This window comes from Labrus bergylta, chromosome 11 (assembly GCF_963930695.1).
Source record: "Labrus bergylta chromosome 11, fLabBer1.1, whole genome shotgun sequence".
NCBI lineage: Eukaryota > Metazoa > Chordata > Actinopteri > Labriformes > Labridae > Labrus > Labrus bergylta.
In genome coordinates, this window is record NC_089205.1 from 25201541 (window position 1) to 25225153 (window position 23613).

Genomic DNA, 23613 nt, shown 5'->3' on the forward strand with positions numbered 1-23613 from the left:
AAATGAGACATTAGCATGAGCCGCTCCCGTGCACGCACACTAGGCCGCCCCATAAAGCCACTGCTGTGCGGTGCTGTGCCAGGGAAAGCAGTGAGGGAGAAGACATTGTGGCTGCAGCTCTTTTTTTTGCATAAAATTGCGGAGGAGGAGGAGGGGGGGGGGGGATGCTCAGTGTGTAAAGAGGTCTATTTTATTTGGAGAGGAAGAGATGGCTCGGCTGTGGGAGTGAAATGGGAATGTCACCAGGGGGAGAGCATGTGAGAGCAGAGCAGCTGAGATCGTAGTGATTTATCTTAACATTTGTTTCTGCATGGCTTGCTGTTTCTGCTCTCCGGAGGATGTGCAGGGGAGAGAGGGATGTGGCAGACAGATGGAGCAGGGGGATTGGCTGAGCCCCTTCAGCCTGGCTCTGCCTCTGCCTCTGCCTCTGCTCCTCCTCCTCCTCCGCCTCCGCCCTGCTCGTCCTCACTGTCCACCCGTGTGGTGTTGGATATGTCACGCCTCCCTGAGAGCCTGATGAAGTAGGTCAGACGCTGTCCCAGGGTCTGACCACTGGCTCCAGAGCTGCTGCTGATGCTGATGCTGAGCTGTGATTCACTCATTACACACACACACACACACACACACACACAGCTCCAAAATAACAACAAGAATTCTAAAAACAAGTGGAAAAGCTGATGTCGTAAACAAACATGATCCGTCCTCTCCTAGCTTAATGCGTACCAACATGCAGATTTGTTTTGTGCGTTTCTGTTGACCTAATAACTCATCCTTACAGCACTTCCACTTAGCGGCAGGGCCACATGCAGGCTAACAGGGAAATGCAGAGATGCATTAATAATGGTTTCCTTATGAGCAAACATGATTTAGAAAAGAGCACTGGTGTTTGGATTCCGGTGTAAATATTCATTGCTCATTAAAGGTGCATTAAGAATGATTACTACAAATGGCATTCCACTAAATGACCATTTGATATCTACAAAGGTGCAGAAGGAGCTTTTTTGTGAGCACAATTTGTTCCCCCAAACTTTCAGCCACAGATAGATGTGGAATCTGCAGCCTTGCTTATGGCTGCTTTGACTTTATTTTGACTATAAAGCACCACAAATATTATTCAGAGACTGTTGATGTTTTGAATCCTTGGTCACCAGTTGAGGCCCCAAAAAAAAAAAAAAAAACCCCTGTCAAAGATTACGTGCTGTTTCTGCTCCTGAGAGATGAAAACAAGAATCAGTCTCTGTTTCTCTTGACAGGACAACCCTGCGAGTCGCTGCATGTTCAAAACATGCCACGGATGATGTCACCGGCGTTTTGATGCCAGTTTTTTTTTTTTTTTTTTTTTCACAGCGTTATCTCCTGCGGCACATCCCGTGCCTCTTATCTGTTTGGCTTTTTTTTTTCTTTTTTTTTTTTTAAACAGGGGGATTGAAGTTGAATTACTAGGGTGCAGGTTTTAATGGCAAACGAGGCGTTAACCTACATTTGAAGCGAGTTTGTGCTTCTGTAAAATCACTGATAGCGAAAAAAGGAAATGTGTTGACAAACGGGGAAGAAATGGTAGATATTGGAAGAGAGAGAGAGAGAGAGAGAGAGAGAGAGAGAGGCAGGGTGAAAAGGAGCTTTGCCTCGGCTGCGGCTCCCCGGGCAGCATGCTAAAATCCTGTCAGTGATGAGCTTTTATTCATTGTGGCAGCATTACATTTCCATGACTTCACAACCACTGGCAAATTCAGACAGGGGAGTAATGAGGATCGTTGGAATTCACCGAATTAATGCATCTTCTGCGATTGTCCCCGCTCTCTCTCCCCTCATTATGCCACCTTTTATTTGCCGTTGTCACTCTCCACCCTCTCAAAGGCTCTCGCTCCATCTTCTCTTTTTTCCCCTCTCCGTGTTGCCACTCCTCCACCTCTCAGAGTAACCTCTCATTTTTTTTCTTTTCATCCCTCTTTTGTCTGCTGCTTGTTCCTCATTTAGTCAGATTAAAACACCACTCCCTGCACCACTCTCTGAAATCTTCTCTCATGTTCCCCAGCCTTTGTCATAACACCTCATCTAAAGGTGATTGCGCCAAGTCTCAGGAATGTCTGTACCTGTCTCTCTCCCTCCTTCTTTTTTTCATGTGCAGACATGACTGAGCACACCCACATACACTACCTGCAGGACACCTTCTGATACAGTTTCTTTTCCCTTTAAAGCCCTCTGGTGCCTCACACATTCCTCCCCCTTCCATATCGTTTGAATCGTTTCCACTGCAGGCTGTTTTCTACCGCAGCGTGTACACATCAAAATCAAATCTAAACACTCTTGAATGTATTTGTCTTTTCTTTAACCATAAATCTGGACCCTTGATGTGTCATTTTCCTCAACCACTTTTCTGCCCTTTTTCTTTTTTCTTCGACTGTGCTGCATTTGCTTCCCATTTGTTTTCCTTAAATGACTCGGAGGGGAAAACACTCATCGGGTTGTGAGAGAAGCAGATTTTGTCACTTAAATGTTTGGAGGTTGTAAATCATCCACTCCATCGAGTCAGATGTGAGTGGAAAAAAAAAAAAAAAAGTATGATTAATACAACATGAAACGTGTCGGTAGCAGCGTTTAAACAGCTGCACTATTTCACATCACATGTTACCTGTATGAATCTATCATGCCTCCACATTGAATTATGGCCTTTCAGAGAACATCTTGGCACCTATTAATCTCAATGGAAGATTGTTGTTGTTGCAGCTCAAGGTTAGCAACCTATCTGCATATTCCACAGCTTCCCTTTTGTTGCCTGAAACAGTACCTCGTTGCTGCTTTGAGGTCTTTTTTATCTTTTCGTTGGCAGGTGTTGTCGGTAACGATAGCGTGCCGGTGCGACGCCTCCTCCCTCCTCCGCGCTGTCAAACATCACTACAAACCCCAACCATTCCATTTTGTATCATGAGTCTTCCTCTAATGTGATTAGTTTGCACCATAGCCTCTGTGTTTTCATACCCTCACATTCACAGAGTACTCCAGACAAAGACGCCACGCTGCAGAAATAGAGAAATATTTAGCCATTTTTCGTTATCTCCTCGTGCGCACAAGGCCAGTGGGCAGAATAGGAGGTGGGGGTTGTGATGTGACCTTGCTGTGGGATAAACACAGAGCAGGGTAAGACGGTGAGAACAGGCAGACCTCTTTGGCTAAAACACTTCTTTTGCTAAATAATTGCAGTTTGTTCCTCAGCTGCACCAAAGTCATCTGGTCTTGGTGTTTTCAAAGCTTCTTCCCCCTGCCTTATAAACACCTCTATTACAGAGCTGGAGCCATCCGAAACAGCACCACTCCTCCCTTCTATCCCCTCTGTAGTAAAACACCTTAACAACTCTGTTAGAAACCTCGGCTTTCTCGTCTCCAGTGCCGCCGTTTTCTGCCACAAAAATGCCTGAAATTTACAACAGCTTTCATGTCTGCAGTTTGCACGGACTATAACCGCGTTCTTCACTCTTTTAGAGTTGACATTTAGATTCTTTTAAATATGGGTGTCAGAGGTGGTGTCACTTGATCCTTTATAGACCCCGAGGTGATGGAGAGCACCTTTTTGAAGGCTTTTGCGCTGCATCATCTTTTACTGCTGCTATTGTGCAGTTTTAATGGTTTTGCCCTGTGTTTTTCACCTCTTCAAGTGGGGAATATTGAGCCCCAGGAACCTTTTAGAAGTGTGAGGTAAAAGCTGCCTAATTAAGACTGAACTGAAGGGCACCCAGAGAGAGCAGATAAAGACCAAGGCCAACAGTCCAGTCTTCTAAGATATGCAAATCTGCAAGGACAACGACTACATACGTCCAGATTTATTATCCATAAGTTCTATATCAATATATATCTGCTTATTGTAGAGCGGGCTTCTCTTAGAACTTCAATTAACTGTTCTTCAGCCTTTGAAAAAAGTAGTCCTTCTTTAATCTTGCTACCAAACACAGATACTAAGGGCAGTGTAAACATCCCGTCTCTGGATGAGATAATAAGGAAAGGGATGAGAGCGAGTTCAGGTCGCTGCAGAGCGAGGCGGTGGAAAAGGTAGAGGAGAGGATTACAGGAGAACCTTCTCCCCTTTTCTCTTCTCTTCTCCTTCAATCCTGTGGATTTTCTCCGTCTTTGGACTTGGTGGGGAGGATTCGTTCCTGAGCAAAAGGTGACCTGGCTCTGCTCTCTCATTCATGTGTGTAATGAAGGCCTGTGTCTGAATAATCCCATTAGGTGGTCAGATTAAAACCTGAGCTGATATTTGAGACTGTGCCCGGCGCCGCTTTAGAAATTGGAGAGCTTTTCTGTCGGCTCGGGGGAGAGAAAAGGGTGCGGCGGCGGAGGAGCGGCGGCTGAGGAGGGTGATGTGTTTGGGAGCTCTGTCCCTTTGGACTGATAGGGTGCCATTGTAATTAAAGGAGGGAGGAAAGCCTCAGAAGCTTCTTTACTTTGACCACAGTCTTCTTCTTTTTTTTTTCTTTTTTTTTACTGGCGCTCTGCAGAAATGGATCATTTCCACTAAAAAAAAAAAAACAGTTCTATTAGAGCGTAATGGATTTGATTGAACGGTTTATGACAGTTATTTCAAACAAAGATATCTGGCTTTTTGGGATAATTGCCTTTAAATTGGATGATGAGGATGGCAGGAGTCATCGGTTTTTGTGTGCTATGTGGCTCTGTTTGACAGAACTGAAGGTTTGTTATCTCCAAGGAACTTTTAGCATTGCTTCACAGAAATTGCTCGACTATGCAGCCAATCAGTACTGACACATCTCTATTGGTTATTTTTGCATATTTAAGCTATAATTTAAACCTTATTGCAAAAAAAAAGGGGGATATTTGTTGATGTAAATTGAAGTAAATTTGCATCAAATAGGACGTTTTACTCTATGGAATAAGTCTAACTCAATTATACTTCTGCTTTGTTTGACTCAGAGTCTGGAATGGACTTTAGATGACAGCTGATAAACTTCAGTAAGCTCTGTGCTCACCAATACGATTGAAATAAATCTGAGCAGAAATAGTAAAAAGAGAGTGAACCCTGTGCAGCTGCCTTGCCTTATTGCCTATAGAACATTCTGTAATGTAGGCGTCTGTGTGGTTTTGACCTGCGTGAACAGGAAGCTCCTTCCTTTTCTTCCTCACCGTCTCTTCTCTGCAGTACTCTCCCACACCATTTGTTTAGTAGATGCTGTAACTCTTTGTTGCCCCCCCAAACCCTCCCTCCTCTTATCTGTGGAGGATTCAGCACTTTGCTATTGAAGTTAAATGTGCCTCTGCTGTGCAGGTTTAGACAAGCACTATACGTGAGCGCCTCCAGGCTTTGATCACGTTTCAGATAAAAAGTCTCCTCTGCTTCCCGGCTGGAAGGAGCTCGGCACGTTTTTTTTTTTTTTTTTTGGGCTTCTTAGTCGGATGTTTACATAAGGGACATGGGCTCGCAATACTTAGTTTCAGTGTAGAGCGTTGTGTATCTTCCTGTGAGGAGGCTGCGTGCTCTCTCTGAAATGGTGGAATGAATGTGATGATGGCTCAGTTTTGCTTCAGATACACTCGTGGCTGTTTTGTATTTGAAAAAGCGACATATCTTTTTTTTTGGTATTTGCAAGGTCAAATTCAAGACTTGAGACTGTAGCATCTTACTTTATTGTTTGTCTCTTGCAGGCTATTAGTCATTGTCACTCTGTAGATTAAAGCCATCACATTTGATAACGCTCTCTCTCTCTCTCTCTCTTTGCTATCTTTTCTGAATAATACACTTTTCGCTGGATGCATATTCTATTTTGTTGCTGTCTGCTCTGCCGCCTGACTAGAAAAGTTCTTCTGATGCATCGTGGCTGTGAATGCTTGGCTGCTGATAATCACCTCTGGCAGTGTGCTTTCATTTCATTACCACCACACCGATGATGACGGTGGTTATATTTCATGGTGTACTATTTCATGCAGGACTCGACTGCACTGTATCATTCAGTGTGTTTGCTGTGACTGGTGTGAAACCTGAGGACTTGATTGTATTAACTAAAAGGCCACATGAATTAATTCTCCTGCTGATGGTTTATTAAATTGTTTAATTTTTCCTTCCAACAGAGAGAGCTGCTGGTTAATGCATGTCGACAAAGCTTCACTCTCTTTAATCTCTTCGGTCTTTTCGCCTCTTTGATGCTGTTGTGTGTTGTACTGGCTGTTTATTTCATGTGTGAAACTGCATGTGACTCGACCTTGCCATACTGTTGGTAAGGACTCTTTGGGGGTTGGGGGGGTTCTGTCGTGGGGCGGGGGTCCTTCCTTTTCCCTTTGCTTTTCCTTCCTTGTCTCCCTTACTTCATCTTTCCTAAAAAAAAAAAAAAAAAAAAAAAAAAAAAATCTGCACCTGCACAAACGCACCTCCTCCCACCAGAGCACTGACACACTCCCTTCCATCTGTCTTTTCCTACCCAGAAATCCCTATCAACCCGCCAACTGGGGGCGATGAGATCCGCCAGGAGCAGCACAATACAGGTGCCGCCATCGGGGGAGCAGTGGGGGGCGTCGCCCTATTGGGCGCGGCCGCCATACTGCTCTTCGTATTCCTGCGCCGCCGCCAGCGCACCTTCAAAGGAGACTACAGCACCAAGAAGCACGTGTTCGGGAACGGGTACAGTAAGGCCGGAGGGCTGCCTGCACACCCTCCCATCCCCAAAAACCTGCAGTACCCCGACGACTCAGACGACGAGAAGAAACCCGCCCAGATCGGCGGCACCGGAGGGTTCGAGGCGGGCGAGCGTGATTTCGACGGCGAGCAAGAGGACCTGAAGAGGCCCTATTTCACTGTGGACGAAGGCGAGAGCCGAGATTATGACGAGCGGACTCTGGCCTTCCAGTATGCCCCTGAACCGGAGATAGCCGATGATATGATCTCTCAAACCGACGGCTCTGTCATTTCTAAGAAAGAGTGGTATGTTTAGGGGCATGCACCAAGCAAACCAAACAACCCTTTTGTCCCCCACCTGCATTCCACTGCACCCCTCACCTCCATCACGTCCCCCGCCCTGCCATTCATCACACTGCACCCTTCACAGACCCACTCCTCCTTCAGTCAACCCAGTACTCCCCCTCCCTCCTGACTCCCCCCCCCCCCCCATATCAGACCCCATCCAACTAATCTCAATGGAAAAATCAAGTGTCTATTTAAAGTGCTAGCAACATCACCGTGTCAACAGGACAGCTTTGGTTTCAGTTCATCAGGTGAACGGGCAGAAAAACAAACTGAGGTATGTAAACGGTCTCGCTGGCACCCGACCAGCGAGGCCAGGGAGGTGATCGGTTGATTAATACTGGTGTAATATTCCTTTTTGTGTGTTTTTTCATGTTCTAAATGTATTAAATGTGTAAAAAAGAGACTGCAGGTTGGGGTGTTGCTGGGCACATTTGTGAAAGTCCTACACTGGATTTGGTTTGATTTCATTAGCATTGCCGTTTTGTTGTTTTTTTTGATAATGTCTTTTTGTATGATTTTTAAGTGACCTGAGAATCCAGAGTTTAATGTCTGACATGATTACAGATGGAGTTTTAAGTGTTTGTAATTTTGTGGTCAAATGTTTCAGAGAAAGAAAGAGAAAAAAAAAAAAAAAAGAAGCTCCATACAGAACCTGTGTTCTTTTGACCGGGGTTATCGTCCATCAAATTAACCATTTTTATATATTGACAGCATTAAAAAAAACAGATATTTTAATGCTGTTTTCCAAAGAAATGCTTACATTTTCTTAACCCCCCTTGTGTTTATATGCTTGGAGTGAGTCAACGGCGCCATCTGGACATGGCTGTAACAGAGAAAAAGAGTGTTTTTTTTATTTTTTATTTTGTATTTCAATCACATAACATTACTTTACACATCAGAACAACCGGAATAGTAGAGGGAGAGAAGGGCTGCAATCCTATCACAAACAACAGTTTCACCTTTTTTTTTTTTTTAAGTGGTGCATCACAATCATGTCCTAAGTGGTTAGGTGATTCTCGTTTTCCACAGAAACCTTCAATAACGCTCTGAAATGTCATGATTGTCACTTGACTTGAACAGGTCGACCTGTGTGCACGAGCTCTCAACCTGACCACTATAATGAAATGTCTGTTTCTTGTGTTCAGTTGTCATAATGATGTTTTGTTCTCACCCCTCTGTCAGAGAAAAGTGTCAGGGGGATTCTCTCCAATAATGACTCTGTCTGTCCTCATAATTGTGTGACTCTGTGCTGAAGATTGGCTTAAGCCTCCCTGCTTACTCCGACAGCATTTTCTATGAGGAGTCGTCCATTGACGTAAAAGGACTCGGATAGGAGGAAACTGTCAATTCATGCTCTGATTTACGTCTGCAGAGAACACATTGAAACATGTAAAGGGAATTATGATGGTGGCCATGCTGAGTATAATATGTCACCTGCTGCTTTCACCATGTTTTTGTTACATCTTTTTTTTTTTTTTTTCTAAAATGAATTTCAGTGTCTGTTCGAGGGGATTTTAAAGGAATGAATGGTCGTCCTTCGCTCTATGTGGGCATAGACAGCAGCCAATGGGGAAACAATGACCCTGTCTGAAGGCATTATATATTTCTGGCTTTAGAAAATCACTGCTAACACGTGCCAGTGGATGCTAGCGTCGCAAAATTACTTGTTTCTGTCCTCATCTTCGAGGTCCGTTACACAATAAGCAAAAATGCATTTGCTTGGAACAAAAAAAAAAAAAACTTGAGTGTGACTTATCGGATAAAAACGGAAGAAAAGGTGCAAATCTGGTGGATATAAACAGCAGGCTCTGAACAATATAAATACTATACCAAGCCTTATTTTATGCATGTTTTTTTTGTGTTGGAGTGGATGTGCGTGTGTTGCTATTTTTTCTGTATCAATTCAAAGTGCTTTTGTCCTCATTTGCAGCTCAAAAGACAACACTCTGTTGTCTTTCAGTATTGAAAGAGGTATGAGTTATGGGCACTTGGTACCCAGCGACAATATTGCAGTTAACACACAAAAAAGTATATAAATATATAAATATATATAAATAAAGATGAAAAAAAAAATAGCATCTCTCTGAGAGCAGATCTCTCTGCCAGTCGGAGATGTGAATGTTTTACACTTCATGCTTGTCTACTGTATGTTTTTAGATGAGCATGTTGATCACGAGCCTCAATTTATACCACACGTTCAACACAGATGGACATTAAAACGTGAGAAATGTCATGTTTCTTTCTCAAAGTCTGTTGTTTCAGTTGAGTTGAGTTACATTTTTGGACAGCCTTCTTTCTCTTTTATATCCACAACAGTTTGAGAGAGATGGTGCTTGTTTGCACCAGAACGTGTCAGAGGGAGAATCAGTAATGGATGGTAGAGGGGTTGCTACTTTTCAAAGAGCAAAAAAAGGTAAATTACACTTTTTATAGCTGTTAGTTTATTTTTTTTTCACCTGCCGATGAACTGCTTTGATGTAGCTCTTCAGTTTTGCGTCTCAGCACGATGGAGAAAAACATGTGAACCGCATGTTTTGATGTTTGTTGTTTTGTCCTTCTTGCATTCAGTGCCTATCAAAGTCAGGAGACATGAGGTAGTCTGAACTGTTGCTGCTCCATCATTTAAGTTACTCATGCCACAGAGTAAAATAGTACTGATGTCTGACCTGGACTGCAAACCTCTTCAATACACACACACACCACGTTCACTTCCTGATTATGTTACTAAGTCTAGTGAGGATGTTCCTCCATCCAAGCTCGTCCATCCAGCACAAAAGCAACAAAGAGTCTGCATTTGATCTCTAAACCAATTGATCTCCAAAACGCTGCATTCATTACCATATTAAAGTTTCATGCCGGCTAAATGGTGAAACAGCACTTTTTTTTTCCCAGCCGATACTGGATAGTTTAAGTCCTAAAGAGATCGAAGTCTTGCAACTTAGTTGCGCATCACTGACTTTTCTAAGCACAACAATTGAAATCTATTAAAAAGAGATTTAACTTGTAAACTGGAAAAAAAATGGCCCAACTTTTGGCCCCAAGCAAAGATCAACTCTGCCCCCCTTTTAAAGCACAAGATCGAGGTTTCATTTCACTTGGTTCTGCATCCATTATGAAACCACTGCCACATTGGCTTCTCAGACAAGTCGGGGGAGAGAGAGAGAAAAGCATTTCAGATGTAAGTGGACATGCTGTAAACTGGTAGATGTTAACATTGTCTTCATGTCGTCGGGGTGTTATGAGTTTCTATTTTGTAATACTGACTGTAACTTCATTCCATCCTAATCTACTTTTTGTATTCAGTATGTTCGACATTCCACTGTAAATACTGTACATAGGGTTGAGATTATAGTCGGGATTTATTTAGGGACAACTGCGTAGGGACCCTGTTCGTGTAAAATATTCCTATTTTGACTGCAAAACCTAGAGACCCCCCATGATGATAGATGAAGTGGATGCATAGCTTACTTCCAAAGTCCCACCTCTAAAAATGATGTTTTTATTCTACCACTAGCGGCTTCGCTGTCATACAAAAGGGGTGATGCATACAGTTTGTGGATTTAATGTTATTGAGAGAAAAATCAAAAGAGAGAAATTGTCTGTATGCAGCCATGTGAATGTATATTTCTGAGGGTGTTACAAATATGAAAAAAAAATCTCTTGTTCAATTGTGATGACCCAGTGAAGTAACTTGTATTTGTTTTAAGCATTAAATGAGTTCAATAGTCAACAATGTTCTGTCCCAGTTCACTGATTGGATAGATGTGTGTTATCTGATTGAATATGCTCCTCGACTGCTGCATATTTGTTATCGCTGTGTATTGATTTTGGTAATTGCACTCTCCCAATCGTTTTAATCAGTAATGTATCCCTGTCGCCTCATGCAGGTGCTTATTTGGATTTATCCTCCAGCGTTATCCCTTCCTGTGAGCCTGCAGGAAATAAAAAGGTTTAATCTGCACGTGGACATTTTAGTTTAGTTCTAACAATTACAGACCTTGTTAGCACTATGTTTTAAATCCAGATGTTTTTTGCTTCCCAGAACACATTTCTTTTTCGGTTAAATCTTCCTGAGCGGGCTGAGGCATCCAGCCGTTAGACAGAGCTCCCTGTTCTGCAATGCAGCATCCAATATTCAGCTCTGCATTCGTTCCAGGTTTAAGAATTAAAAGGCTACAGAGGCGGCTGCGGTGCTAATGCAGGATGATTCTCTTTGGAGTCAGCCGTGGCTTCCTCCATTGTTCTCGCCTGTTGTCATGCCTGAGCCCGAGACCAATCCCGTCACAATGAAATCAACACAATCAAACACGGTTTAGAAATGTGGTGTAACTCAGACACAGTTTATTTTAAAAGTCTGGAACATATTTTCCACCTTTACAATGGAAAGGTTCATTACCTTTTCTGATAATAAACAGCTTCCTTCACTTAGAGAAGACCATTTTCAAAACGCGGGAAGTGAAATGTGCTCGTATACTGATCATTATTTTCTGACAGGCTAACAAAAGACACTTAAAGGGATACATATCGATAACAAGTGTCGGTACTGGTTAGAACTGTAGCTTTTTTGAGGGTTTTATTCTCTTTAATTGGGAGCAACTGCCAGGCGGATTTTGGTACTGAGTTTGGGTGCTTAATGAAGCGACAGTGATATGATGAGAGAGGCCCAGTGTAGAGCAGACAGATCTGTCTCAGACTGTGGGACTCGAGTGCAGACATCTGCAGCGTGCACATTAAGAACAGCCCAGAGTTTGCAGCTGTTGCCATCCATTTGCTAAAAGAGCCCTTTGTAGCCCAGGGGCCTTTGATGGCACATAGGCTTTTAAAATGCATGGCCATCTCAGAGGCGCCGGTGGAAATCTACAAAATTTCTTCTTCCAGAGAACTCTGGAAGGATGAACTATGGCTGGATTTGCGTTTCAAAATATGCTCCTCATGGGGCTGTAAAATCAAAAGGGAGTCTTCTAAAGCAACTTCATGTTTTGTCAGCTCATTCAGCCTAATGTAATATCAAAGAATACACAGTATAAAGCTATGACACAAAGACTCAAATCTCTATAGAGACAAATGACCTTGTCTGCAATGAGGTTTTGCTGTTTGTTGTTCTTAAAAGGTTCAGACAACCTTTCTATTCAAGGTTCAGCAGGTCTCCAATAACAACAGTGCAGCCCCTTGAGGTGCTGGTTTTCATTACGCTTCAATTCTGAGTTTCTTCAAACGAGCGTTTTGATTTTAATCCGCCACAGAAGCAAACTCTGAAAGATTGCGTCGAAAAGAAACTTTTTTGCGCTGCTGTGAAATGTTGAGTTGAATTTATCAATCTTCAAGGCTTCAGGAAAGCAAACAGGCAGCCAATTCCATGAGTCGTTAAACAATAGTGATTAAACTGTTAATGGACTTACTGTACATGCATGAGCGATCCATTGGGCTGGATGCTGGAGGGGAGGGAGGCTCGGAGCTGGAAGGCCAGTTTTGTATACAGATGCACTTACTGAGAGAAAAGAGGGGAAATGTGTGATTTCTTCAAATGATGGTGTTTCAATTTAGGATCTATATTCAGTGGAATACTTCAGTGGAGTATTGATGTTGTGAGAAAAAAAGCGACCTAACCTGTGTCACCGCTCTTATAAAAAACACTTTGTTTTTGTCATCATGTTTCTGCATAGTTCTTTTATTTTGGATGAACAGATTGTTCACGGCTTTTTCTGCCCTTTGTTTTCTACCTGTTTCAGTGTGTACACTTTGAGGTCACAAGGGATTGTCCTGTCCATAATAAAAAAAAACGTGTGACTGTAAACGATGGTGTTGCTTTCATGTGCTACGACTTTAAAGGGTTCAATAGTAAAGATGTTTACACTCCACCACTGCGGCGATGAAAGACCGATCACTCCCACGGACTTCGGCCTTGTAAAGCATAAAGGATGCATTTACATCAGTTCGGCTTAATCAACTTCCCCATTCTGAAAGGTTTATTCTAACATTTTTTATAAGTGGTCTCAAAAGTAAGTGTGCTGTATAAAACGATGAAAGATAAAACAGGATTAAGGTAAAAGATAATGTGTCCCCAGGTGTCTTATTATATAACAAGATAAAGAGTCTAAAGGCATGCTAGCAGTGCTGTGAGGCTACATTTCTACTGTGCACTTTCATTGTAAGAGAGTGCTAAGAGTTATTTCTGCAGCTGAATGGAAGGACAATGGACGTTTGAAATGTAGTTTGAGACGGTGGAAGCTTGATTTTATTGTCTAGAGAATAACGCATTCTTGTCCTTTAATTTGAGCCTGTACATTTCAAAAAGTTCAGCATCACTTAGCTCTAAGCTGCAGGAGAGTAAGTTAGATTAACGTGTTCACCTAAAGGGAAACAGACATTTAACATGTAACCAGTGGGCGCAGGGTTTGAGGTGGGGGTATTGCGGAGGAGATAACTCCTTTAAAAGGATCCTTAATGAAACAAACTCTGAGGATTTTAAGCTGGAGAAACCACATTCCTACACAGTGTTGCTTTAAACGTTTAACATTACTCGGATGTGTCTAGAATTTTGTGACTGACAGACTGGCATCACAAAGCTATCCTACAAGTGCAGAAATGAGAAACTGAGAAGTCTGATATTCCACTGACTCAGAGAGCATTCATGACGCTCCCTCAGTGACCACGGTGTTAGCACATTCTGATCATCTATTTTTATATATACCTATATATAACACGACAGACGTGGTTTGTTAGATAATATTTGTCACCTTGTAAAAAAAAAAAAAAAAAAAAAGCTAACTTTTCCATACAGCAACCATGTTGTTGTCATGGTTACAGACGGACTAATATAACCTGTGCCCTGATTTACACACCTGAAGTGTAAACAGATCAGTCTGAGATTTTAATTAGCATCTGCAAGCTTTTACAGACAACTCATCTTTTTGCACCGCCTGTATGTGATGATATATATTATAGATCGTTCAGTGTTCATTAAGCTGCTGCACCAGTTTGTCCAGTCATAAGTCGAACAAGTAAATAATGGTGATACATCACCATGCTCTAAAGAGGCTTTAGTTCAAATCTGGCAAAAGACTTGAAAGAAGTCGGTGAAGGATTTTCTCCAATGTATCGTATCCCATGCTAACCTGAAATTAAAGAGCGGTCTACAGCTGGAACTAAAAGAATAAAAACACATTAGATGAAGAACTTTAAAGTCTCAGTAAGATGCCAACAAACACAACGTTATGCATATTCATTTTCTTTCCAATGTTATTTAAGTTTGGACGTGTTTCAGGTTTGACCACAGAGCAAACATTTACGAGCCAAACTGTCCGATTCTCAGCCAACGCTGGAACACAAACTGTGCTTTTTGGTCAAACTGTCACCCAGGTCACTGCTCAGGAGAGGGCAACTGAGAGTCTTGGACATAAATAGTGTAATTATTTGATACATTATGCAAAGTAAATAATTGTCAGTTTTCCGTAGTGCTACTGTGTGAGTCTTGATTTTCGTCCGGATAAGAGTGCAGGCCCTGGATCCTGATGATGAGAGAGCTCGCTTCAGCCGCTGATATTTCCCCCTCTCACTTGTGGTATTTTCGCCGGTCATGTAGATCAAGGATGTCCTCTAATGACTTGTGTCACCTCCGACTTGACGTTCTGCGTTTTTTCACTCTCAGTTCGTTCTTTATGTCTCCTCACATTTTGCTCTCGCGATTCGAGTTGACGCCTGTTTCACTCTGAGCTCCTTCCAAAGCTCAGAGCTCATAATTGGGAGAAAAATGCTCCTGCTATGACCAAAGAAGTGGAAAAGAGAAAGTAAGAAAAAGGCAAATTCACTCAAATCTCAGACTGAGATAACTCTGTTCATTTTTTCATCTACATTAAACTGCAAACGATGAGCTGTTTTTGTTCCAGCCGACTGTGCTCTCACTGAAACAAACAGGGTTGTAAATGAACAGATCACAAATGTCATTGTGAAGCGCCAACGCCGACGCCTACCTGTCAGTGTTTCTGCTTTGTTTAGAACTGATTAGATGTTTTTGTCCTGCAAACCCTCTTTTATTTTAATCATATAAATTTGATGCTCTTAACAGCCTCACAGCCTCACACAAAGTTACCACCGAAGAATAAGAGGCAGGAGGAAGTTTAAGCTGTGTGAACTGACCCACCAGCAGCAGGGACATGACCCCGCTCCTCCTCCTCCTCCTGAACTAAAGACGCTGCTGCTGCTGGGACTTCACCCAGCTCCCAGGTGTGCTCCTCCTCTGTGGTCTCCTCTGTGCTGCACCAGCCGTGTCCGGAGCTTAAAATAAGTGTGAAAGCAGCTTTTAAACCACTCCAGACTTGGTAGAGAAATCGAATGACAGGCTTTTCGAAACAAAACAAAACAAAAACAAAAAAACGTCACAGTTTAGTTTTTTACTTTATTTCTCAAAGATGGTTTACAGCCTGTAACAGACACCATAATTATCATGACCAGCAGGGTTCAAACTGTAAAACCAAACACAGCTCGAGAAGTCAACAAAAAACACACTTAATACTGTAATTACTGTAAACTAAACAATCTCTGTTTTGAATGAAAGCTTTGTAAGATCATAAAAAACATATTGTTATTTTTCCTGCTGAGGTTTCCAATGAATTCTTGAATACAGACTGACTTTCATCAGAAACCCTGAGAGCTTCTTAGACTCTATGTATCAAAACAACCAGTGGTGTAGTGCAGGGTGTACGCAGGTACCCACTCATAATTCTGTCTGCATAGGGTATTCCCACTTCTAAATCCCCTCCGACTCACAATATTCAGTAGTATGCTTCTTTTATACTCCTAGGATCATGAAGGGATGAGCTTCCCTACTCCGTCTCTGATTGGCGAGTCATTGTTGCTTTTTTTGGGGTTGGTTGGGTAAGAATATCATGGTAAGCCAATCAGAGGCAGAGTAGGTGGGTCATACAATTTTTCATCCTCTAGCATGTAGTGCTGACAGAGAGAAGCTTGTCTCCCTCATTGTGAGAACTATAAAATGCAGTTTAGAGAGTAAACCTTTGTTTGGAAATAAACCAAAAAAGTTCAGCACAACAAGTGACTCCAGCCGCAGTGGGCAGCATGCCTCCAGTTGCTTTCAGCACCCACAGCTAGGACATCAAATGTTGCCTGCAATCTACCTGCCTGCCCTGTTGGAAAGTAAATAGGAACAGCGGGTAATCCATCTGAGTATCCTGGAAACAGGTGAGAGGCATATAAGGCACAACTGCTCCTATAGTAACACAGGCTCGTATAGCTTCCATTACAGCTCAGTTGGATTGTGTTGTTCAGCCTGAGTTACACATGAGCGATGACAATACCATGGGATTCAAACAGTGCGAATGCATCAGTGATTTCCTCTCTTTTTATGGGGCTACATCAGGAACAGGAAATACATTTAAGAGAAAGATTGCTCATTTTACATGATTTCTTCAGCTATTATATTATAAAGCAATGTTCAGCACATGAGTCAATGAAATAATTTATTTTCAGGTAATGTATGAGACCTGAGCACATCCCAATTCTGTTCATATTTGGTCCAAATTGCAAGAAACAGAGTCACAAAGCAAAAATCTAAAACTCACTGAGCTCCATCGATCACTGACAAACTAAAGGAAGGTTGTTTACTGCAAAGTGACAACCCCAAAAGTGACTCATAGATAAAGTTTTAATGTTGTGTTTACCAAATCAAAACTGAAACGCTGTTTTGTTTATGTCATTGTCATTCCTTAGAGGCATCCGTCTGCCTTTATAAGAGCAACAATCCAACTCTTAAGTAAGGACCAATTAGTTTTCTTTTATGCAGAATACTTTCTGTCATTGTTCGGTCACTTTTGCCGAACTTTGATAAGAAATGTTTTTGCATATGACCTGATGGAAACCTGATGGATTCTGCATGATGTTTGCACCCCGGTGATAGACAAGAACAAGTCCATTCTATTTCCAGAAAATGTGAAATAATAATGAATTGGCAATTATTTGGATTAACCCCGGATCAATCTGCTGAAATTATTATTGCCTATTATTTTGTAAATGAGAGGCTCATAAACAAACCGCTCGGATCCCATGAATAAATTTGTTGGCATCTTAAGGGATGCCTGCAGTAGCTGATTTAGACACACATATCCTCGCGCGCACACACACACACACACACACACACATCATGGTTTCACGCCCTCCCGTTTTCAGAGGCAGTCATGGCGTGAGCGGCTCTGCTATCCAGCTGCGCATTAGCGTTCTCCAATTAAACTCTGCCATCCCAGAGCAGAACGAAAGGCCTAAACCCTCTGGTGAGAAAAGTGCTGACAACCCTCATCTCAAAGTCCTGCTGGGAATTCTCCGTCCCTGTGACCATTTACCAAGTCTCAAAAAAGCTGTGCGTGAGTGTGCGCGATAGCGTGAGTGTGTGTGTGTGGGTTTAAGAGGGCCTGAGAGGGAGTTAGTGTGCATACCCTTCATCTCTTTGTTGACCGACGCTTTTTTCTGCTCTGAGCCTGAGTGACCTTACACACACAATAACTCTTAAATTACAGTCTGAGCACACACTTTAGATTTCAGCAAGAAAATGTCTGCAGGAATCTGTGCTATTTGCCGTCAAGTCCTGTGCTAAGAGGCTGCAGAAAATCGTCTTTCAAGTCTTATAATAAGAATTCCTTTCGGAGGCGGATGACAAAACAAATTGTGACTGACAGTGTCCCCAAACTCCTGGATTACAGTACAGAGAGTGGGCGTGGCCGCAGGAACACAAAGATGGATTTCAAGGACACGATGTCGCCCTCTAAATTTAGCGTCCATGATGTTAATGCATTTAGGCACAACATACATCCTCCTCCCAGTTATTTAAATCAGGAAAGTATTTTTGTCTTTATATGGAAATTAGTTTAGATTTAGTTTGCATATTCAGAATTTAGGGTTAGGGTTAGGGTTATACAGATCAGATAGATGATACTTAAGAACAACATTTCAACTTGCATTATAACTTAATGGTACCATTTTGCAGAGAGAGCAGCCCTTTTTTTTTTTGACAATCAGGGTGCAAGATCGAAACTGACCCAAGGGTACAACAGATGAAGTCATGCACCGCGTCCTGGGAAAAGCTGGCTGAAATTTTGAAAGCCTGCAGCTAAGTCTCACACAACACCTTTCCTGTCACTGATAAAGACCTTATCGAGCTCATCAAACCTGCAGAAAGTGCCACAGACACCCTAAGTCTTATCGGCACGTCTTTCTGCAGGCAAGGATTGGAACATGATGGTCAACCTCGGTGCTCTGCCACAGTTCCCCTTACAGAGATCAACACAAAATCACTCAGGGTAAAAGCATGATGCTCTGGACCTTGCTGCTGCCAAGTTTACTTAACAAGTTCACCGCCTGCTGAGAGTGCAGGCGGCCCCGTGAACAATATGGGGGTGATGAAATATTCTGAGTTGGCAGCTGGGTGCAGGAACCACCATCCTGTATCCTCTAAAACCAGGCTGTAGGGCTTCTTTGGCTTATCAACATCCAACTAAAGCCGGGTACACACGTTAAGATGTTTAGGCTGAATCTGGGCCCTATTCATTTCTTCCAAAAACAGTAAGTCATGATTTCTGGATGGTTCTAGATTATCTTGACAGATTCCCCTGTGGTGTGAGTTGTGTTAAGATTGATTTTATGTCATGGCTGAACCAATTTCAAATCGTTAATATTAAACATGTTTGATGCATTTATGATCCAATATCTTGTTGTGTGGGGAAGCCCCCCCAAAACAGACGATCACACACTCTGTGGATTGTCACGCGGAATGAAATGATAACCAATTAGTAAGCAAGCTGACTGAAGAACTAAGCACTACAATCAGAGTAAATCCATTTTTATTCACCCCCGGCACGTGCTTTATGTACAGCTCATTTCAACAGCGTCTCTATGGCTTTGTCCATAGTTATGACTTTTGTCTCTGTGATTTATTCTTGGGCTTTTCAACGTCTTCTTCGAAGAGGACAGTGGATAGAGCAAGAAATCAGGAGCCTCAAGTCAGACTGAAAAGGGGGCCACCTGCTTGGAGGTCTATATCTGCTGTACATGGGTGCCACCTAACTGCGAGCCCATCAGAGCCCCTGTCTTCTTAAATTTCAATAAAAAGCATCCCTAAGGACTATCCCTGATTCATCCTGCTCACCATTCATCATATTATGATATGTTATGGAGAATACTAAAGTCCACTGAGGGCGATGGAGCTCGGGGTCTAACAAACCTGCGACTACTGAAAGCAAGGTGAATCGTCTACTTTTAGGAAGTTGACCACTTTTTCAGTACCGCAATGTAAAAAAACGAGTAACATCATATATGCTGTATTAGTATAGTCACATGGCCAGGGTAAATATGTTAGCACTTATTATCAAACAGCAACAAAACTGCAACCGTCGTGCACACGTTAACCGCATGATAATAAATCAATCTTTAGTTGTATAGAGGCAATTCATAACAAATGTTATCTCGAGACACTTTACAAAAGAGCAGGTTAAAGACCTTATTCTTTGTTATATTTTCTACAGAGACCCAACATCAATCCATCATGAACACCAAGCAACATTTAGCAAAGTTATAGTCGATAAGGATTGTTGCATGTTAATATTAATCATAGCTAATTTCACCTTCAACCTTAATATAACTAAAGGGTTCTGAGAGCATTATATTTGAAGCTATGCACTGACTGAGGAACCTTTTGTAACGATATGACTACTGACTCGGAGCTAGAGCAACAACAGACCTGAGGGGCAGGTTTTGACCCTGGCTGGAGAGGAAAGACATGTATAGGTGTCCATCAAACATAAAAGAGCATCTGCAGAGAGAATGCAGGATACACCTTCTTGCTATATTTTCAGCCACGGTTCACATTTTTCTAGAATTTAAAGAAGAAGAAAATGTTACCCAGATGAAGGAGCTGCAGCACCTACCTGTACAGTGCCTCTCATTTAAACTTCGACAGCAGGTCCAATTAGGTTTCTGCACTCTCTGTATTGACGTGTGTTTATAAATGAGCTCCTCAGGCTAAACCACTTTGTATAGCCAGTGTCCTTGGTGAGCCTCATGCATGATTCTGCTACCCTCACTGGGAGAGGAAACGCAGCACAGGATGAGTTAAATCTCACTCAGCATCATTATGTCAGTCTGGATTAAAATCCCCCTGCCCGAGAGACATTGAGCATGCCATGAGATGAACCTTCACCTGGTTAGAGTCAGTGAAGCAGCTGACTGCAGGGAGAGCACACTCACAATGATTCATCAACCTAGTTCCCAGAGACTTCCAGTGTCTGACAAATGGGACAAATGGGGTAAATTAAGAACCCAGTGTCTCCCACCCCCACCCTCTCCTCCCTGACTATTGACTCTCACAGCTTTATCAGTGTACATTAGTGTCAGTGCCAGTCTACATTTAGCCTAACTGTGCCAGAGGAGGCAGCACATCAGCACATACAGGCATGTCTTTCATCATGCAGAGCCAACGACCCTTTGTCACAAACAATCTTCATCATCAGGGCTGCCCGGCCGACGCTTCACTGTCCAGTCCTTACAGCAGGGAGACTGTGCGCAGCTTCAGACAAAGAACACTGGAAAGGGCAGAGGATGCATTCAAATAAGAAAACAAAGTCTAAGAAAAAAAAACAAAGTGCAAGTGCTTTGTGGCTGCACTGAGCTTTTAAACATATATTTGACTTCTGTATTACTTCTTTTCTAACCTTGCTTTGCTTGATCGCCCTGACGTAAACGCATCTGTTTTTAAATCCTTTGATTTTCAAAACAGGACTCATTACTTTAGTTATAAGGTGAATCATCAATCATTTTTAGTTTGTTTCTTGTTTTTTAGCTGCATTCCAACCGTAGAGATCAATTCAAGCTCAATAGATGGAACAATAGCACGCACTAAAGACAACATCTTGTAGTATCTATCAGTCAACGTGACTCATAACAGATTAAACATGATGGAAATGATGTACAGAGATGTATCAGAAGGAAACAGGCACATAAGGGAGAAGAGGACATAAATGTGATGACGTGTTGACAGGAGAACATGCAGCGACAAAGATGAATATTCACTGCAGACGATGTGGGAGCAGATTAAGAGCAGAAAGGAAATCCACATTGAACTGATTTAAATGTTTGAGCAAAGGAGATGTCCTTTTTTAAAGTAATGGTGTATTTTATTTTATTAAAAGCTATAATAGTTCAAATTTATAAATCCCCAACCTATGACCTTAGGTTCTGTAAGCTTTGCATTTCAACGGCCTGAAGAAATGTCCTTCACTGTATTATTGGAATACACTTCAGAGCCTTTTCTCTTCTAATGGTACAGTTTACCCTTTCTACTCTTACAGGGTTATTTTAGAGCTTTTTATGCCTTCATTTAAGAGGTAGGACAGTGGATAGAGTCCGAAACCGAGGTTAGAGAGAGAGTGGGGAATGAAATGCAGAGGCCACAGGTCGGATTCGAAACTGGGCCGCCCACTTAGACAACTTGAGCTTCTGTACATGGGACACACGCGCGTGTTTGTGCTTCTACATGAGTGAATAATATGTATCCTTTAGAATTTCCAGGTTAATGCACACAGGGCAGGATATTTAAGTGTAAACCTTTTGAAAAAAGCCTTCACCCCGGCATTGATGTCCTGCAGAATTGACCTGAATGTCCACATTGAATCAGAGGTTAAATAAGAATATTTACAGAGAAGAGCGAGAGTTTAATCACTAAATAATAAAATGTAAGGTATTTTCTTAGCAGCAGAGGTCGGAAACCTGGACACATCAGTCTTAAATGTACCGTTCTTTGTAGTAAAGCACCCACAGTGCTGTGTGCACTTCACTCAGGTTCTCACTTTTGATGTTAGCTACGTTTTCACTCACCTCTGGCTGACATGGTTTCACACTGCAGGCTGAAACCTCCCCAAAATGTGAAGTGCCAATTAAATTTGAAATGTGATGAACCGTTTAAAGAGTGCTAGATTTAAAAAAAAAAAGAAAAAAAAAAAAAGTTATATAGCCCCCTCAGTTAGAAATGAGACAGGCAGGTGGAGATGTGGAGGAAAAGAAGCAGTGGGATGTGATTACATGCTGGAGGGACACACAGGTAGCTGCAGCAGGGCCGATTTAACCACTCAATTATCTATGGGCACCAGAGGTCATCAGAGAATATTTAATTGAGTCCAAAGTTGGGTGTTATACACTGAGTCATGTCTGAGGGAATGTGTAGCTGTGGACTTGTGAGCGTTGACCCCCCCTGACTGTGATCTTTGAAAAGGTTCAGAATGACTGCTAACTAAAATAAATCTTCTAATCTGCTACAAATGCAAACGCAGGGCCAGCCATTGATTAGATCACAGCGCCATCTTTGAAACGCTGATCCATGCAAGAATGCAAAATAAACTAACTGATCCTCACAACACAGCCAGTCGGGACTAATTCTCCTGAAGTCTCATGGCCGGTTGCCATGACGAGTCACAACCAATTAGTTCCCTCCGGAGGATTTGTTTCCCCCCAGCAGCAGGTTTCAATACTCAAACCTGAGGTCAGTCACACAGCGCACATCAGCAGAGCAGATATTGCTTTGTTCTGTGAACATGTCGGAGGTATTTAATCCTCCATGAGAGAAACACGGCTTAATGACTGGATCTATTTCAGAGAGGAGTCATAATGAAAAGGGAGAAATCATTTCTACATAAATCATCAAAATAATTAAACAAATCATTACTCCACCAGGATTAGTCGCTAACGGCTTTGCTTAGATTTCCATGGAGACAGGAAGTGCTTGAATTTTAGTATTGAAACCTAACCAACAAAATAGTTAACTAGTCCACATTATCCAAAACAATCTGCATGAGCTTATCTGCTCATAACCTGTCCGAAGGTGAATATTGTGAATAAAATACTGGTCATCTGCGTGCCAACTAAAGGGAGAACTCCAGGGTTGAAAAATGAAGCCGATGCAAAAGTGCAAAATGCTGCAGTCTGCTGAGGGTCCGCTTGAGGCTGGCTGCAGAAGAACAGCCAGTCACAAACACAACCATTCAAAACAGCCTGTTATCAACTTGTTTACAGCCTGGTTCAAAAAATGAAATAGGTCTGATTAGCTCATATCTTGATAAGCACACGTTTTGATTTTATGATGGTTAAGCGTTATTCACAAAAAGGTCTTTAGCTGACCTGATTGACAGGCGGGCGCCATGTAACAGTTTGTCAACAGGCTTCAAACCCGCCTCAGTAACTGATGAGTGATGTCACTCAAGCTTTGTCCTTTAATATTACAGTCTAAGGTGCTAAACAACAGGAGAAATCCATGTTTTAGCCTCGTTTTTCTCGGCTGGATTAGACTGTGTTTTTGGAGCACGCCTGATACATCACAACTATGTAGATAGAAAAAAAACAAAAACGGATTATAATTATAATTCCTCCAGTTGTGTTTCAGATGTGAACAAACAACCAAGCTAAGGCAACAACCGTTTATCATTTTTAGCACTTTGAGCAGAAAACCACATTTTTGTTTCCTCTGCACTGTCTGTTTGAGAAGTGTTTCGTTTGTTTGTTTGTTTGTTTATTTTTTTTATACTTTACCAGCAGCTCGTGGGTTCTGCTGCCGTCACAAACCAGTTTGGTTTCAGGAGGAAGCAACATTTAGAAGA

General features: G+C 42.2%; 1 protein-coding gene across 7 annotated transcripts in view; it reads left to right on the forward strand.

The window, feature by feature from the left end:
• nectin1b (nectin cell adhesion molecule 1b) overlaps window positions 1-23613 on the forward strand; it is a 151474-nt gene that overhangs the window by 67112 nt on the left and 60749 nt on the right. Inside the window, exon 6 of one of the 7 annotated variants that reach the window (XM_020634860.3) lies at window positions 6430-12761. The exons of the other annotated variants lie outside the window; for them this stretch is intronic. Coding sequence (XP_020490516.1) covers window positions 6430-6935 — 506 coding nt within the window. The 3' untranslated portion in view covers window positions 6936-12761. Of the gene's footprint in view, window positions 1-6429; window positions 12762-23613 lie in introns of those variants that run through there. 7 annotated transcript variants of the gene reach the window in all.